Source organism: Strix uralensis, chromosome 3, assembly GCF_047716275.1.
Source record: "Strix uralensis isolate ZFMK-TIS-50842 chromosome 3, bStrUra1, whole genome shotgun sequence".
NCBI lineage: Eukaryota > Metazoa > Chordata > Aves > Strigiformes > Strigidae > Strix > Strix uralensis.
Window position 1 is genome coordinate 41,583,777 of NC_133974.1, and position 20,621 is coordinate 41,604,397.

At 35.9% G+C, this 20,621-nt stretch overlaps 1 protein-coding gene across 1 annotated transcript in view; it reads right to left on the reverse strand.

The window, feature by feature from the left end:
- The window catches only part of RNGTT (RNA guanylyltransferase and 5'-phosphatase), a 195,492-nt gene that overhangs the window by 140,905 nt on the left and 33,966 nt on the right, over positions 1 to 20,621 (reverse strand). Inside the window, exon 9 of the mRNA XM_074862047.1 lies at positions 3,951 to 4,086. Within this exon, the coding sequence (XP_074718148.1) occupies positions 3,951 to 4,086 (136 nt within the window). The remainder of the gene's footprint in view (positions 1 to 3,950; positions 4,087 to 20,621) is intronic.

Sequence of the window (20,621 nt, forward strand, 5' to 3'; positions counted from 1 at the left end):
GTCATAAGACAGAAGCTGTAAAGTGATCATAAGAGCGATTCAGATTAGAAATACTCTAACACATCATTATTTAACAGTCCGATTTCAGAATCTTCCTTGAAATTATGAGAATGGAAAAAAAGGGAACAGACCTCAAAGGCAAGTTCAGAGACTGTTGGGAAAATGTAGTATTTGAGAACTGATCACATTCAAACTCACTCATTCTGCTCTGAGTAATAACCTGAGACTCTAAGGCTATATTTAGGCCAATTTTTAGGTAACTAAAAACTTAAACACAAAACCACTCACATGACATGATAACAGAATACTAAAGTATCCATAAGATGCACCTGCATCCAGGTATTTCCTTTTATAGACCCCATGAAGATTTACAGCCACTATTGTGTGTTTTAAAATTACCACTGCTAGTAAGTACAATCTTTACCACTTGTCCATCAGCTGCTAGTTTAGATATTAGCTTAATCTGCAGGTTTGCAGAACAAGATCCAATGGCCAGTTTCGTTGATGTAATCTGGCGAAACTGTGCTGGTGTTCATCTCCTTTTCTTAATCTCCTGGTGCTACAGAGCATAGTGTTACAGCATATTAAAAACAGCAAATGCACTAAGAGGTTCTAGCTGGAAAAGTACCAAAAGAACAAAGCTGGACTGACAGTTCACAGACTTTTTTTCCCCCCCTTGAATCACACATATCTAGCAAGCAACTTAGACTTAAAATAATCCAAAATTTAATCATAAAGCAAAAGATCTCACTTTACCAGCCACTTGCAGAATGCATTTTTTGTTGACACAGAGTATGGAATCAGATCTAATGACACACCTGTTTATTGTTCCTTTTTCTCCTGTGCCTTGCCTTTCCTTTGTCCGTTTACCTTTAACACAGTTCTAGTCACTGCTGTATTTCAGGAATGAAAAGAGGTTTTTTTTAAAAAAAAAAGAGAAAAATGTATTTTGCACAAAGTATCAGCCTTTGTAAACTCAAAGTTTTAAATTATGCCATTTTTGAGAGAGCTTACGAATAAGTGAGATCTGTACCGATACAAAAACATAAATCAATTTCAATCTCGCTCTCCACTTTTGGAGTCCTTGGTTCTCCTAAGTCTTCCAAGTGTGAACCATATTTTATATATAAATAAAATATATACAAAATTGTATTACAATTGTAAAAAGTATTTCAACCCTAAGAATACATTTTCTACTCAACTGTTACAACCCTAAGCAGAATGCCAAGAAAATTCCTGAGAATAACTAATTAGTTTTCTTCCATGACAGCCAAAACACTTGAACAAAAATCCATGCATCCTCTCAGACAGCAGTATGGATGCAAAATACATGGCTTCTAAAGGAATACTTCATATTATACTAGTCACCTGTAGGTAATATTCAAATCAGCTTTAATGAGCTTTGCAGAAAACTTTCTTCTACGCCATGAAACCAATCACAACTGAAGAGCTGGAGATGAGCACGGAGTATTGCAGGAGATCTCTCATCACCCAAGACCTAATTCGTTATAGTAAGAACTGTTTGCAAGTAATTTCAGCCCGAAGTGAACTGCAAATGCATTTGAAATTCTCAAAGACAACCACATGAAAGGCTTATACCAGAAGCCTTAAAGCAAGTTAATAGATCACTGAATTCATGGAAATTGCCTTTATGAAAGTTTTATATACACTGTCATCTAAATAAAGTTAGGGAAAATTATCTAATCTTTTGTATTCTTAACATCAGTAGTTGTTTAGCTGAATGGCACCGATATCTCTGTTCTATCTTTCCTTCTTTCTAATGCTTTTTAAGATTACTGTAAAGCAATGCCAGTCAGGCTACCTCATTCTATATTTTCATTCTCTGAGAGAAAGCTACTTCGAGGGCAGTAGCTATGAACTACTTCAACCTGTAATTAAAAACTTGACTTCAACAGTACTTCAGCACTAATCAGTAAAATACGTTAACACAAAAAAGCCGAATGTTTCTTTCCATAGATAAAAAAAGAAATAAATTATGCATATATCCAGAATAAAGGAACAGTCATGAAAATTATCATCTGGCACTAACGTTAAACAAATACTCAATTACAAAATTAAGCTGTTCCAAATAATAGGAAAATTTTATACTCAAAGCTGCAGAAAGAAATTTCAATTGAAAAGAAAAATTTTCCTTCAACAGGGTTTTTTCTTTAACTGACCATACTTAAATAAATTTAAATTTAAAAATCTGTACTATGAGAAGTATTTTGGCTTTCACTTCATGAAGAAACCAGGGGGGAAAAAAAAAATCATAGTAAGACTAATTTGATGACGATGAAGTGAAATACTGATATGCCCTATAACAGCCAAACTTTGACAGAACAACAAATTAAGTGAAGTTACAGTTCATGTCCTGGGTAACTGAGAGAACTTCATTTATTCTTAAGAGACTTAAACTATAAATCTGGGAAAACACAACACACCAGAGCCCCTCTCCCATGTCCCACTGCCACATTTATGCACATATCTAAACATATGTGCATCCCTGTCTTCCACCATGTTCATATTAGCCACCTTTACTAAATCATCTGGTTTGAAATGTGAAAAAAAAAAAAAGAGCAGCAGTTTCCCTGAAGAGCACCTAGGACTGCACCATACGGACACTGGCAAGCCATTACTTTCTCAAGAGCCTTAGAAAGAGCAGGTGGAAAAAACAGTACCAGGCTTTTTATCTCAACAGTATGGAAACTAATGTATGTCATTAAGAACATTATTATGTACATCATTAGAAGGCTGCCTGGCTGAAGAGGCTCCTACCAGACATGACAGCTTGTGCAACCACTTTTGAGCTGATGGCATGGCATTTCTTGCATTATGCTCTCAATTTTTCAGTGAAGCAGAGGTGGTGGAAAATATTCCATTATCTGCTTCTCTGTCCCTGAGATAGTACATTGTTCCTTGCAATAATTATCCTCACAGATTTAATTTATACATGCTTCTCATGTAAATGTGTGCTCAGTAAGACAGATCAGTCACAGAAGTGACATTTCAAGAAGGATACTAACAACAAAGGCCTGAGAAAGGAAAGAAAGTTAACCATGACAGTATGGTCTCCTGTATCGGAAAGGTGCATTAGGCTTCAGAAGACTAGTAGGGAAGATCATCCCAGATATTCAGTACTTCAGCAAACAAGAGCTACAGCAATGTAGAGAGCCTCCAGTGCTACTGAAACGTGACAGGAAACTGCATTCATCTATACTGACAGGTATTTATGTAAGAGCTAATGAAGTTCTTTTGCTCATGTAAAATAGGAAGGTCAAGAAAGGAATAAACTCTTCTTGTGGCTACTCTTCTGAAAAGTTTACCAAGAATACTCCATGCCAGCCTTCAAACAACAAATACAGAAGTTCTACAGTTTGTTTTACAACCAGCTTAAAAAGTTCATTGGCAAGTTTACATAATTTAAATTAGAAAGACAACTTAGAAATGTTTTAAACAAATATAACTAAGCCATTTCTAAATCAGTCAGTAATTTAGATCAGCTGAAAATAAAAGTGACAAAAGCAAAGACATCACTTCACAAGTCTGTCAAAAGTTGATGAAAATTTTACCAAATTTTAGAAATATTGACATTAACTGGATCAAACTGACCATGTTTACTGTATCAAAATATAAAGCTATAACAAGAGATGAGGATCTGCAATCATTTCTTTAGATTCTCTTCAAGCCTTTTCTCATATTCAGAGAATGTCATCTCAATACCTTCATTTATTGCAAAGACAAACAGCTCCCCCCCAGAGCAATCATCACTGCTACTCTGTAGATAAGAAATGACTTATGAAGTGTGATTCCCACATTCAGCCAGTGACTGAATCTATTACTCCTGAAATCCCATGAATCACTGATCCAGGCCTAGAAATTTTGCCCCGTTTCTGAACGGAAGCAAATTGTACTGTATTATTACAATAATTATACAGTATGCTCCTTACCCCATCCAGAAGAGTGTTTGTCAGATGTGTGCGAAGATCTTTGCGAAACGGAAATTCCAGATTAGATACATGAAAAATCGAATTGTCTCTATCAATCATAAAAACTTCATTCTTCCCATCAATCAACATCATGTACCTGCAAAGGCAATGTTAAGATATTATACTTAAAGGTATACCCTCTAGACCGCTACTATTTTAATTTATACTAAGTGCTAAAAAAAAATCATGATAAACATCATAAAAAAAGCATTTTAGAATTTTTTTTTACAGTTAAAGTTTAAATCTATTGCTTCAGGAAAGCAGATAATTTAGTTCAATGCACTTATCACAAAGAAAATATTTCAAAGAGAAAAGTTCAGAATATATATATTTGTATTAAAAAAAATGTTGTTGTGTCCAGATAAAGTGATGCCTGAATATTAAAAATAACAGAGGTTTTAATGCTGTAAGAAATACATGTGGCTAATTCAGTTAGATTCAGCCCAAAGATCTTTTATTCCAGTTTTTCCTTTATTAAGTGGACCAGAACTTTGCCTGGTATAAATCTTCAGAGTTTCATTCAATGGAAACACCCTTCCTGTCTATCATCCGTTATCTAACACTGCAGTACTGCAAAGTCCCAGCTAACTATTGAGCCACTTTTCATTAAAACATTGACAAATTTAGCCAACGTACAATCCTCTTACACAAAGAAAAACCCAAGACTTACTACACTATCACCAGCAACTTGTGAGCTTGATTCAGTTGCAGGCACCCAAATTTTCTAAAAATTTCTTTACATTATGACAGTACTTGGGAGACCAAGTCATTAAATTAGACCTCTCTGTGCTAATCCCACAGAAGATTGCTATACAGAGGTAACACTCTGGATACAAGAAAAGAGAGTGAACAAGCAGAAAGAAAAGAAGTAGTGAAAAAGACAAAAAACCACAAGAGATGCTAAACAGCGCAACAGGTATAACACACCTGAGTTACCTTTGTAAAGTTTTCTTTGATCTTTGCAACCAGAATACTAAAGTAGAGTTTCAGGAATAATAACAAGGCAGCTGCACAAACAAAGGTCTTCTCAAACTTGTGCAGCAGCCTAGGAGAGTGCACCTTCTGACTGCAGAAAATAAAGTGAAGAAAGCTGTATCAAATGCCAGATACAACAAGTCAACATCTTGGCAGTGAATGAGAACTAATAAAGGTGCTGAGCGTATACCACAACCAGCTGGAAGCGAAGACTAGCAGCTTGATTCTGATATGGTAAAGGAAGATAGAAACTGTTGTGGGGCTCAGAAGGTTGGCAGAGCAAAAAAGACCGGAAAAGTGCTTTTTTGGAACCAACAAGATGTGATTGCACTTAGTAAGACCAGTGAAAAGAACAATATAATTATCAAGATGTGAGTGAATGATCAGACAGGAAACACCACAGCTTAAAAGCAGTGGAAAAAATAAGCATACAAGAGACAAAGCTGACATGACGATTCAAAAGTAAGTCCATGTTCGGTGTCTCAGTCAAACCTCAGTTATGTCAGTTTTACTAATAACCACTTGAGCTTCTATAATTGAACTTATGCCTGATCATGCCATAACCATATTGGTGGTCCACACCAAAACTGAGAGCATGACCCTAAGCTCAGCTTTCTTTCACTGATCCTTTCATTTCACCTTGCACCCAGACATGCTAAAAACACAAGTGTTATTACAAAAGTTCTACTGAGAAAAGTCAAAAATCACAGAAATCCAAAAAGAGAAAATAGGAGCACTACCAGTTGTCAAGATAGTTAATTGTTCTAAAAGTTCACAACATTTATGTTCTTGAATACCCTCGGATATAAATAGGGAACGAACACAAATCTTCCCAGAGCAACTAACCCATTTGGATTGCAGTACAGTTTCTTTGACAGCACATAATAGGGAAACACTTGATTAGAAGTAAAAGATTACAGGACTTTCACCATCCACACCAGAGTATTTTGAAAGCAAGCAAGCATATTTTGAAGACTCATTCGGCAAAGAACTTTTCACACTTGTAAAAGTCTTTGGACCTATGTTGGGGGGAAAAAAAAACCTGTACTTTTCATAATTCATCTATTTCTCCTTCATAAATCCTGGTCATGAAGAAATAACAAGTATCAGTACTCTTTCCTAAAATTCACCATTGCTCTTCAAAGTAATGCCCACAGAATCTCTGCTGTCAAAGCAAAGCAGCGAGCATCCCCCAGAAACCCTGCAGGCAGCTGCCCTGTTGTCTGCACAGATCTGGCCTTTAGAAATCAGTAGATGTGACTACAGAAACACAGTACCACCCATGCAGCTTAAACACTTTCTTTCAGTATTATGACTATAATCATAATTCACTATAGATCAGCTCAACTAATGTTTCTCCACACACAAGATGAGTACTTCAACTACTTATGTATCAGTTGAAAAAAAAAAAAAAAAGACATATATGAGCAGAAAACCTCAAGGGGGGAGAGGGAGAGGAGTAGATTAAATCAATGCAACATTAGGAGAGCTGGAAGCTGCACATGAGATGCTTTTATGGAAAAAATAATTCAGTATACATTCAACTAGATAACTTGGAGCCAGTACTTCAGACGCAGTAATAATCTACAGACAACATTAATTTTTCAAACCATGTAAATTCATTCAAAACTAAAACTAATTAGAAAGAGCATGTTGTGTTTTTCTCAAAAATTAAAGAAAGTATGGGGAGGGAAGAAGAAGTGTGTAAGTAATAGAAAAAAACCAAAACTTATGCACACAACTTTTAATTTTATAAGTAAGCTTAATTGGCCATCCCTGCACTCCCATATTCACTGCTGTTTTAAGTACATGCTTTCATTTGTAACTTGCTTCAATGACAAAATAGCATCTAATGCCTCAAGAGATCTAGCACTTAAAAACACCATACTTGAATCATCATTACAAATGTGGTGCAATAAGATATCTTCCAACTGCTTTCGAAAAAAAAAACCCAAAATAACACAAACAGGTTTTTTGCTTTGTTTTCAGCTACAGGTTTAAACACACAAGATTTCACCAAAATCTGTTACCTGACATCAAAACTAAGCCTAACACACCACCACCTTCTCTAGATTTTTCACTCAAAACAAAATCTATGGAAATTGACTTAAGAGTTGATAGCTGGATAACCCACCAACCACTAGCTACGAGTTACCTTCTTTTGCAACCCACAGCACTAACTCTTCTTCCATGATTTCTCTCTTTCTCTTTTTAATATTTGTCACTGTTAGATGTTTATACCATAAATTCTAACTCACAGGTACAACCAGAAGCATTCTATGAGCAGCTGATAAATGAAAATGTGCAAGAAGCAAAAGAGATACACAACCATGCCAAGGTTTTGGTGAAACTGAATTTATTAATTAATGAGGGGTTTTGGCTGGTTGGTTGGGGTTGTTTGTTTGTTTGTTTGTTTAACTCAAAAAGTTTTAAGTTCATGTGCTTAACATCAAGCTTTATGTCTTCTCTAGATGACACTTCAAGGTTTCCTGGAGAAATCTTGTAGACTGCTGATCTTTTCTGAATATTATTTGGATGTGCCCTGACCAGTTATATTTTAAGTAGTTAATTAAGGTATTAGCAGCATAAGCACTTACACCAGATAGAGAGCATGCCTCTGGCAATACCACATCGGCAAAGAAGGAAGAACGATGATTTCTCAAATATATTCAACAGGAACTAAAACAGCACATAGGAGCTTAACTGTCATGCATTGTATTGCATACTGTGAACACTACTTGCTATTACAGCTGTACATTTATTACTAATTATCTCTATGGTGTGAGCACCCAAAAGCTCTAATTAGTAACCAGACCCCATTGTATTAGATTCTGTGCAAGTACACAAGATGACAAGGTCCTGTATCAGATGGCTCAATCTGAATTTAAAACTAGACAAGTGAATAAAAGAGCAAGAGTGGTGCAGCAATAAGAGCAGTAACAGAACTGCTTGTTCACCTTTGATAACTGTACATGAAAGCTGAGAATTGTGTCTGAACAACAAATATCATCTCTTCAAACTGCCAATCCAACCCCTACAAAACAGCCAGTTTCCATTGCAACAACAGTTCTGATGAGCGAGTTAAAGAAAAAAGGGTCATGGTGTCCACACAGATTAATCTCACAAGCAGATAAAATATCTAGTGACAGAAATGTTAAAATCTGAAGTTTCATTAGAAGCTACTTTTCATCCACTTCTGGTCCCGAGGCAAGGTCTGTTATTAATTCTAATTGGACATCAGTATTAACACGATAATTCAGGAAACGGGATGAAAATCACATTAGCAAAGAGTTACAGCTCTTGGCATTAGACAAGCACATCTTCAAATCACCTACCAGAGTATTAATAACTTTAATCTTTAAACTTTAAAAAATGTCAACCCCCAAATACCATCTTGAAAAGTTTTCTCTTTGGAAATCAATTATTTTTAGCATATCCAAATAAAGACAACTGATTCAAAGGCTCATTTGCCTCCACATGTATCCTGTTCTTGCAGTCCACATCAGTTGGGCCCAAAATACATGCTAGAAGAATGATTTTATTAAACTTCCATTTTTAGTTTAGCTTGCTTGGGGTTGGTGGTAGGTTTTTGTTGGGGTTTGGGAGTTTTGTTTGTTTGTTTGTTTTGTTTTATTTTTTTAAGTTCTGAAGTTGACTTGAGCTACATTGAAAATGTTAAGTTAAAACCAAGGTATTTCCTCTATGTGGATGTTCAGTGGTTTTCACCATTAAATTTGAAAGTACACTACAGGAAAATATTATTTAAGGCAAAATAAGGAAAATTACTTGGTCTCCCTCAACCTACAGTCATTCACAGTCAGGAACAAGAACAGAACTGTGTCTCCCAAGCTCCAAATCCAATAATGCACCCACCAGAGCATGCAGCCTCTATTCTCTTTCCCAGCTTATTAGGATTCACAAAATTGGCTTTGAAAACACTCCAAAACACAGCACCTCACATTCAGCATAGCGCTTGCCAAAACACATTTATGGTGAAATTGATCTAGAAGTTCCAGAAGTTTTGCCACTGACTTCAATTCTATGATACGCCTTACCTATGTTTAACTTATTTCCCTCAGCCAAAATCCCAGCAACTATCCCAGCAGTAAGGTTACATATGTTGATTTTGTACTTTATAAGACTTTTAAAATCTTAAGTATAATAAAAAAACATAGCACAGCTTCCTCAAACTGAGACCTCATCTTCCAAGTTCAAGTTCAACACAAAATTAATTTTCTGAAAAAATCTACAAGTAGCAAATGGGTTAGAAATATTTTTTTAAAGGAAGCTTAAAAATTCAGCTCCTGTAGGAGCCTTCTTTGCCTCACAGTATTTCTTTAAATGGGTTATATCAAAGAAGATTATTTATTTTGACACAGTATCGTCATCATTGCTTTTTTTTTTCTCTCTTTTAAAATATGCTTGTGTCTGTATTATCATATTAAAGAATGCAAAATGTAAGAAATTCCATCATCAACTCTAAGTGCAAAATACACAGCAGCTCTCCATTCCCAGGGGAGTTCATTACACAGCCTAGAATTCAGTCTTGTGAAAGCGCTGCCCTCCCACACAAATAAGCATTACCCAACTCAGAATAGCAATTAGCATCACTAATATGTTCGCTGACGCAGAGGCAACAACGAAATCCTGTTGCAGATATCATTTTCAATTTCTTAATTTCCTTTTATGATTGGCAACACTTCAAAATCATGAGCATGTCACCACTCCATAGATCGATCACCCAGGATGAGGCCAAGCCACTTGAGCACTTTACTTTGGACCCTGCCATTCCCTCCTGGCAAGACAGCATCAACTTCTGGCCAGATGCATCAAACACTGTAGAAAAGGCCAGGAGAATGAATATTAATGACTGCCCTCTATCCACTGACAGCAGGAGATCATCTATCTGTGTCACTAAGCCACTGCAGCTTCATGTCCTGGCCTGAATCCAGACTGTGCTGGAACTAGAGTAACAGTTTAAATTAGACGAGTTTGAAGTTGGCCTGTGGCAGATGGAGCAATACACCCAAAAGTCCCAATAAATGGGGAAGGCTCAGCTTGCTTTCTTCTCTTATATTAATTGCTGCTGGCAATGGTTGCTGCTTCAAACTACGTCTCCTGAAGGATGATAAAGCCTGGATACAGGGACACTAACATAGGAAGTTGTGTGAAGACTCATTATTATCAGTGTATAAACAAAAGGAAAACAATGTCTTTTCAATCAGCACAGTGACAGCTCTGTCACAAATACCATTTTCAAACTTTTACATGTGTTTTCATTTCCATATGAGCCAGCAAGAAACACTGCTACACATAAGAAGCTGTAGAATTATGTAAAATTCTAAATAAAATTTTTTTAAAAGACACACACAGACCCTTGGAAGTTAGTCTGCTCTGAATATACTAACACTTTATATTTCTCTTGCATACTTCTAGGTTAAATTCTGCCATCAACAGTCTCCCCAGTATTTTAAACCAAAAAAACCCCCTTTAGATTCTGACTGACAGTCATTTCCAATTAAGAGCCTCCAGCTCCAATATTTCTTATTCATTGCCTTGCATTTTCTACAACTAAATATCCTTCCAGTTTTATTATTCTGCTCCTCAGTGAATTCAGTGGCTTGTCTCCCTCATTTGTTTGTCAGAACATACTTGTTTTCCATTTCAAAATTCTTAATGACAATATAAAATTAATATTCAGGATCTCCACTTGTGGCTTTCTATATATTTGCTTCCTAAACAATCCACTGCCATTTTCTTTCGATCTATTCCTTACCTATCTTACAATTTTAGCAATCTTCATTAGCCTCAGTTTCTATAGTCAAAGTCCAGAAGTGTGAGACCTACCACTACTCCTGTGTCAAAAAAGACTGTATTCCCTTTACATTCAAACTCCTACCAAAATGGTTGAACTCGGAGGAAATGCCATTCCTCATCTATACTGCCGACTGTGTTCCTCAGTCCTTCTGATTCCATTAGCTATTTCCCTTAATTGATCCAAATCTATCATTTTTGAAAGAGAACCTGCATTACTGATCTATTTTTACATCTCCTCATTACAATCATAATGTTCTAAGTTTAAAACAAAGCCTTTTCATCAATGACCTAAACTTATCTTCTACAATCAAGATTTTTTTTTTCCCCTCAATATTAAAATACTGTGTTACTAGCCCGCTGTTTAGTAAGTAAATGTTTCTCATGTATCTCTTACTACGTTCTGAAGCACCTGGATTTGTCACTGGTCAAAATCCTCCACCAATTCTCCACCCTCGAAAGAGGGTAGAACTCGGCTTCCGATTAAGTTTCATCATTGTAAGGTGTCTACTTTAGGGTGAAATTAATAGTTCCCTCGGCTTTAATAACTGTGTAGGCTAAACTCTTATTATATCAATGGAGATCTAGACACTCAACTTGCATTAGTATGTTCATAGTAACAACTCTGATCAGATTGAGTATCTGCAGCAGATTCAGCAGTAACCCAGAAGTTTACCTTAATAATCCTGTAGCGATTTTTTAAAAACTTGAACTCCGTAACATTTTTTCATCCTTCAGCTATTATGAATATCAAATGCTATCCCTCAAACTTTACTTTGCATCTTTCCTAAACAAGGAATGCTTTCCGATACTCACACTACAGTCAAGAAAGTTATTCTAGCATATCTGCTACACCAACGTCTAATTTCATGAGAAATTAGAAGGTTACCAATATCCAGCTTCACGTTCTGAATCACTTGTTCAAGCTACTGCTACCCTGACTTGATACTAGTATGGAAAAAAAAAAGCAATTTTCTTGTCTTATTGATCACCTCGTATCACAATGAAAGGGCTATGCTTAATTTTGATATTCAAAGAATCATAGAATCATTTACATTGCAAAAGACCTTTAAGATCATCGAGTCCAACCGTTAACCTAACACGGTTTAGTGGTGGACTTGACAATGTCCCTAAGTGCCACATTTACACATCTAGTCTTTCAAATACCTCCAGGTATTGATGAATTGATATTCATCAATTTATCCTGCTTATTTGAGAACACAGAACTTCATTTCCGCAAAATTCATGAAGGTGGTATTCCCTGCATTTGCACAAGTTACCACTGCAGGGTAACAGATACCCCACAGCTTATACACGTCTCCATAATCTTTACTACTCATCAGTTTCCTCCACTGTTCTCTCATTCAACACGATATTCTTTTTCCTTGTTTCTGCTTGCCACCACTCTCCTTTAAACTTAATGCAAGTTTCCCTTTTCATTTGCTCCCCTTGACAATCCAAGGTCCAGAGAAATTTTTTTTGTGACTGTCATGACCCTGAAAATCATCAAAATTGAGGCAGTGAATCTGCAGATGACATTTACTACAGAAATCTTCAGAATGTCCCAAACTACAGGAGCAAACAATGCAAGTTTTGATATCCAAAAGGTACCAAGACACAGACAGGAAGAGAGAGAATATGACCAGACTTCCCACCTTACAATATTCTAAATTAACTCGGCTGAGAAAGCTAATATAGCAGCTACTTTTTAGAGGTCAATGAGAGGACAGGAATGCATCTGCAGTCAAAAAAACCCAGCAAACAAATCATTAGGTCACATAACTAATAGGATGGTGCATAATACAGAAATAACATTGCATCATTATAGAATTTATTGGTATTCCCTCACCTGGGATACTATGTGCATGAGCATTAACAGGGAAGTCAGTTTCTGCATAAAGGAGATAACAGTAATACCATCGAGCATGAAAAAATGCCTAAGTAGTTGGAAACTGGTATCATTTCTCCTAATAAAGTATCCTAGTTTAGACTGAGTTCAAGCTTCAGTTTTTCTTGTTTCATAAATCAAGGATAAAGATGCCTTTAATTAATTTAACAGATGGCAAATTCAAAACCAATGTTCAAAACCAAAACACACTTTCTATCTAAACATTATCAGATTGTGAAACTCTGCAACAGAGCTGGTAAAACCAAGAATTTAGCAAGGTTAAAAAACACTATCCAGTTACAGTGTTTTTCTTGACTGCCTTCCAGGGTTTTAATTAAAATATAGTGCTGTGGGGATTTTGTTTCTTTATTTCTAAAAGGATATTAAAACTTATGGGTTAAATTTGAAGTCGCTTTGTTATCATTACTTGACCTCCAACAAAGGGTAAATTAATCTACAACTACTATATACTGAAGAGTTCTTACAGTGCATTATGACATATCTGGTGTAAAACAAAGGAAGAATTAACTAGCTAGAAAACATATGACCCAGTAACAGAATCTGGATACTAACAGATTTATTTTAAATATGAGATTCTCTTTGTTCCACCCAAATTTTAATGATACTAAGTGGTTAAGTACATATTAAAGTATATTTCTACATTAGAGGGAGAAACACTATTGGAAAACAACTGTACAGTATGATGTTCTGATTACTTTTTCTGAAAGCTGTAAGATTAATGGAACAAATTATATCTCAAGTTTGACTGAACTACTGAATTCTCTTATAATTTATTATTATTATTTATTGCAGATATTGAGCTTCAAGTTTGCTTGAACTTGCTTGACTCCATCCCTCATCCACAAATTTTAGTCTCAAAGTATCTTGGAGATTTAGAAGGGAATTCATGCCTGGAGCAATGGGCTCAAAAAAAAAAAAAAAAAAAAAAAAAGCAAAGCAACAGTTACACAATGGTATAAGAAAGAAAAAAACAAATTAATTTAGCATGAGATGACAAGTAGTTACATTCCTTCTTTCCCCAAGAAGAGAACCGTAACATCTCTCATGGAGGCCCATAACATAGCAGTCAAGAAAAGAATATCACAGCTTTGAAAAAAAGGAGATTCCCTTAACTTTGGACTGATTTACGCCAGAACCTATGCTAGGTCATTTCTGTCTACAGCACAGGCACAAGCCACAGAAGAGCACAACTGCCATTTGTGCTCACAGATCAGCTCCAAGGAAAAGGGCTGCCCTAGATATTTGTGTAGTTAAATTTTACAAATCGACTGCCATTCTTCCCTGAATAAGCTTAAGTCATTACACTTCATGGATGCGCCTGTAATCCCCCCAAGAGAACCAGCAGCACAGGACATGCTGTTCCACTATTAAAAGTGGTCTGGGAGAAAGGAAAATAAATAAATAAATAAACCAGTAATCACTGATACTTGTCGCTTGAACATCAGGTACACACGCAGGCACACCATTTATCTTCATCTAATTAGAACATTTTAGGACTACAGTTGAATACTCTCAGATTAGTATTCATAGCACAAGTTACATAATAAGCATTTTAATGCATTAACTATTTATAAATAAACAAAAGAGCTTGCTTAGAAGACAATCTGTCCAAATATTCAAATAGTTATATACGAATAATTAGTTAAGTGGTACTTTTCAAAGAGCTCAGAATTGCGACCGTAAAACTTTGTGAGCTGTCAAAAGGCTTCAAAACTGTGAAGCATCAAGCCTGCTACTTCACAAAATATACCTTCTGTATGGTATCATACCAGCAGTGCTCCTTAACAAGTTAAGAAAGGGACACAAAAACAACAGCTTCATTCTACCACTTCTTTTCAGTCTTTCAGTCTTGACAGTGTTGCAGGTACATATAAATGAGAAACCACACCCTTCAGTAAGAATGCCTTCCTTGGCCATTTGAGTCAGTCTGGATCCAGACTGAGGATGACATGTTCTGTCACACCTATTTATTCATTTATTCTTCCACACTGAGTCAAATTAAAATCAGACTTTGGGAGAGGTGAGAAGAAGCAAAGTGATACGGATGTGCCTTTGTAATAAATAAATACATAAATACACCAGCACCACCAGCACCACCACACCCCCCCCAAAAAAAACCCCACCCCAAACCACCCACTCCAAATGCAGCATTAAGATTAAAAACAGTTTCAACCTAGCCCAACAGACCTGGTCTATAATATACATCCCTACTTTAAATACTACTGCCTTCTGGGAACTTCTCAGGAGTAACAATATTTATACCCAATAGTTCCAGATATTAGTCTAACTCCTTACGACACTCTGTGCTGCCTCGTTTGACCTACAGTCTCTCAATCAAGAGAGACCTCTCCTGGTTCATAATCGATATAGTTAAACAGAACCAATGAGTTAGCCAGGGACACCCATGAGGCTGGCTATCAAAATCTGACAACTCATTTTCTGCTGTCAGTCTGTGAACCAAAGTCTAGGCATGCTCCCATTCATTGTACAATAGGTAAAAAAGGAGAAAAAGATGACATGCCCTTTGACAACATGTCAACAGGTGGAAATGATGGGGCCACCTTGTGCTAGACCTTCTTCACCCTGAGCTAGAGTGTCTTTACCTTGAGATAGGGGATACGCTAAATATGCAGAAAGTGCCTTTCATCTTACCTCAGCTTAAAGGGTTTTTTTTGCACCCTCAAATAAAAAGTAAGCATGCAATATTCATGGGTTCTAATGCTGTGGGAAACTGGCTGGTATCAATCTTGTAATCCTAAATTTATTGCCCAACACAACTAGAAGGGATAATTATTAAGATATAGAGTGAACAAAGACTTACATCTGAGCTACTAAAACCTCAACTTTCTAGTCTCAAAACACATCATTCCTGCCTCCCCATCCCATCCTCTCTTCCCCTCCTACCTAAACACATGAAATAAAACAATGAATTGAGCATCTGCTTTTTCAGAAAATTAAGAGAAATGCTGTTTAGAGTGGTTAACATCTATGAATTGCTCTTCTCAGCAATTATCAGAAAGGTAGTTTATACATTATAATCCAGAATCATATGTGACCATTACATACTTTTGCAGAAGCTTGACATTATGTTATCATTATACACTTAAAAGCTAAACTGCAGGTTCCTAACAACTGATCACTACTGTAGTCTATAAAAGCTATTTATAGCTTTTAATCTTGACTGGAGGGGGAGGAAAAGCTTTATTACTACCATTTCAATAACTTTCACAACTTCAATTTCCAGCCAAAATGTATGCCATCTCCAATTATTATTCAAAATAAAGCCCACATGGAAATAAATCCTATGTGGATTCCAGGCTGAACCTAAACCAAGGTTCTTCCAGTTGTAGAACTATAGAACTAGTTTAAAAATGGACGAGCTTATTTTCTCTTAAAGAACTTGTTAAAATAATTATAAAGAAGGACCATGAGGGACTATGCCATGTAAACAAAATCTGCATTTCCCACCCAAAGACCTTAAAAACGTAACATGCAACAAAACAGTGCAGAGTTAGGAATAGGGGAATAACAACGGTCACTTTACCCTTTTAGGTTTTTGTTCCAAGTCTTCTCTTTAAACACCATCCCATTTTGACAGCTTCATGGGAATAATAGGAAAACGCTTACAACTACTACTTTGAGATATTCAATGACAATAATAACAAGAGTAGCTGTCCTACACACACGAACAATGTATAATTACCACTCAACAGTTGAGGTTTTGCCCATTCCTGATTGTTACATAAGCACATGATTTGAATAAAGCTCATTTGACTTGGAATCAAAACACTTGAATTAAGCCCACTTGTTCGTAAAACTTGTCACTCCTATAAAAAAAACTGATTTGGTCCTGAAAAGTCCATTTAGTACATGTTCAAACCCTGAATATTTCAGTCCTTTAAAATTTCAGACCACAGAAACGTGCCCCAACCACAGAGGAAGGGATACACAGCATTACCAACCAACGGTGCAAAACTGATAAATATTTGTCTATTTCTTAAGATAAGTGGGAAGAAGAGAAGGGAAAGGAAAGGAAAGAAAGGTGTGGTTTAAAAGCACTCAGATGATTCTCCTGCAGGTTCTTCAAGCCATCCTATCAGGAGGCAAATGCTCCTTCCTGACCCCAAGACCATAATCCTGTATAACTCTAAACATGACTAAATGACAGGACACTCAAAACACAATATATAATAATTCACTTATTCACTAGACACCTAGGGTCAGAAAGTAGGGTGTCCAGAAAGGGGTTATTCATACCTTGAAAAAGGTCTTTACTCACAAATGCTTTCTAGCGATTAACAGCCCTAAACTTTCCTGTTAGCACCATTTCCGAAGCCATCTGTCCAATCTCACCATCCAACATTTTTGTCCCTCTCCTCTAAATTAGGAAAGAATCCACAATTGTGTAAACCTCCACTTCAGGCATTTTCCACTACTGGGCATAAAATTCCACATCCATGAGAATCTGGACATGTCATTTGTACCAATCTGAAAATTAATCTATGGCTTCTATTTCATTCCCAACAGAGTCTCCTTCAGGTTCAACTCCACATTAATATCTTTGCTCCCAGGAGACAGTCTTTCCATTCTCTAGATCTGCTTTCATGACAAGCCAGTCTCTTGTTCTTAATAATGAGTTCTCAAGTGCATAGATGTGTTTTAATTGGTTTAGTCCTACTCTCCAATCTTCTCTGTCCTTTGTTCACATTATTATCCCAACTTTCTCTCTAACCTCCTCCTGTCTCTCATGGATAATAGTTTTTTCATGAACCCATTCAACTATCTCTTCTTTAATCCTTCACAGACAGGCTACCATTTTTCTTCCTTGCCACCTAATTTTGGGCTGCTTAATTTCTAAAACAAAAAATCTGTTTCTCAGTTTTCTCCATTTTTTTAGAGCTGTTCTTTAGCAATCATCACCTTTTCACAAGTTACTCTTGCCACAAATGACTTCTGGATAACTTTTTCATATTATGAATCTGCAACTTCTCAGTTATGCATGTAAGATTCATCATGTAAAGGAACAAACAATAGGGAAAGAAAAAAGTATTTAGCTATGCAAATTCAGGGAAAAACTTTTACCTTGTCTTCATTACATTTTAACAACATGCATGAAAACTTACCTTAAAACACACCCAGTAGACTTCTTTCAAGTAATGGTCACAAATACGTTTCTGAAGAAGCTGCAACTATTGATAATTTTAAAGTTCTTAACAAAAACAGGTATTTTCTTCAATTTGTACAAAAAGCTAAACTAAAGAAACCTTGGAAGCTATCACAAGTTTGATAATATAGTAAGTATTGGATAAATCAAAATTATTCGATTAATAAACATAATCCAAAAATTTGGCCACTAGTTTTATCATATAGTTACGTGTAGATTTACTGGTTTTATTTTGTATTATGATACCAACAAAATGAGAAGTATTTAGGCAACAGGCCTTTTTTCTAAAATGTAATTTGCTAATCATGAAAAAAAACCAAACTTAGAGATGTTCCTATTTTGTTACAAACACCTTTTAGACAATTAGCAGCAATTCTCAAAGAGCTGCTTTACATTCGGTATCTACTGGTTCGCATTTAGATATCTGCAAGCCATCAAATTTGCATGAATATTTTTCAAATATAATAGCCTTTGGCAAGAACTACCTGTTCTGCATTTTTTTAAATTGCTGCCTTACCATAATTGAACAGCCATATTATTATGATCATATTTCTTATTTTTTTTAAAACTGCATGTGTACAGATGTGAAAAATAAAAAGGTACTCACATAAATGTAGGAAAATAACTTACACCCCTTAATAGCTTGCATTTAGTTCAGGTCACATTTTACCATTATAAAACCTAGTCCTGTTTGATTATATTAATTTGAATTATTCCACAGACATTTTAAAGCTTTTTATTATTCTTAGTGGTAACAGTCTTTTTTTCAAAACTGGTGTCTCATTACTTTATCAACCCTACTCCTGTCTGAACATTCAGCTCCACTCATTAGAACAAACATCTGCTACAAAGAGTATTAATGAGATACATATCAAGGGATACAGCTAGCCACTAACCACCTGGGTTAATCACTTTACAGTACAAAGTTGATAACAGAGTCATACTGTATGCCTTGAACATACTCTTTCAATTATCTTATTCAGATAGCAACTATTATTTTGGAAACACAGCACTACAAAATTGGAGGTATTTGTAAAGCTGTACATACCTTGTAGCTACTGTTAACATACAACATACATTCCACCTCAACAAAGCCAAAAGGCACGATTTTAGTAGAGAAATTTGCCCTTTGGATTTCTGTGCCTTATGAATAGATTAGTATTAGAATTCTTTTTAAGACACCAGAGGTTTGACAACTGTTCCAATAAATAGACAGGAAAAAATTCACACCAAACCAGTCAGAATAGCTGCAGACTTGAGTGATTTTTTTTTTTTTAAATTATAATAATAATTTAAAGCAATATGATTTTATAGATGTTTTTCCCCAGAATGGAGTTACATATAATATTTGCACACATACAAATAGCTGGCACAAAGAAATTATTTTTCCGAAGAGAACCAATGTTAAATGAGCTTCAACGCTCTTTAAATTAAAAGTTCGTTTGTCTAAACCTGAGATGCAAGCGTACACATCTTTACACGTAGGCATTTATGAACAGGAGGGGAGAAGTATTTGTTCATACTGCATTTTCCTCTGGAGTGAACATGCTCCGGAAGGAAAGCTGGAGCGAGAACAAGGAGGTGTGCGTTCCCAATGCTCACGGAACAAGGGCTCTGGAAACCGGGCACAGAACAACCAAGACCACGGTGGAGGCACAAATGCTGCAAATCAGGACAGACTAAGCAAGAGTAAGTCAAAAGATTTTGAACTCAGGGCTCCAAGAGAATGGAAAAGGATGAGTTTTGACCCAAACCAGACTCAGAACCCACATATTTACAAAAGTGTGTAAGATACTTCTCCAGTAAATTTCCAAAAAATTTATAGAATCACTGTTAAATAACTTAACTAATCAATTTCACATTATTTAGCCAATGTAAGATGATAAGTAATGCTCTTTCATTCAGAGAAATACTTTTTTTTGAAGTTATGGGTAGAAAAATATAATACTAAAGAAGCAAGAAAACATACACTGTTCTACCACTAAAAAACAAACGAACAAAAAACCCATCAACACCACAGCTCTTAAACCAGAAGGGTGAAAGTTCAGCTGCCGTTGAAATCTAGGAATAGCAAAAGCCTTTAGAGAAAAGTAAAAGCCCTCAATGAAATTACTGACACTACATGTCAGTTAAGACAATCTACAAACAAAGGCTTCAACCATGAAACCTCTAGTGAAAACTAATACTGCAGGAATAAAATGCAGGTATTTAACAATGGTGAAATTTAAGAGGTTTGGCTAAGTTGAGCAAATATTGCTATTAACTGAGATGAGACATTTTAATTGAGAAGGTACAATATAAAGTTATTAGTTAAGCATCTGCTTTTCTCTAAGTCCAATCACGTCGATGAAACAGCAATACTTTTTTAAGCAAAAAGAGAGAATTAAAGAAAAAAGTATGCAAGCCAAATAATATTGTAATAACCAAACACTAGACTGCTGCATCTAAAGAACACTTTAACAAAATAGCTTCAGACATATTTGATGATGGGGGCTTCGTCTCCAGATTAAGTAAGCAGGGGCTCCATAAATGGATCTCTACTAACTGATGTCTTAATATTAAATTCAGGAAGGTCACGCCTGTCAACATAAGCATTCAGAATAATTAATGAAATCTGTTTAATTGCATATGGAGTCTGGATCGTTGGAGAACAACAAAATAATTAGAATCATGTCCAATGTAAAAACTGCCATAGTCATTTTTCATTGTTTATTAGGGTAGCCATCATGCACAGTGTCTAAATGTCCAAATAACAGCTCAAGGTTTCGTC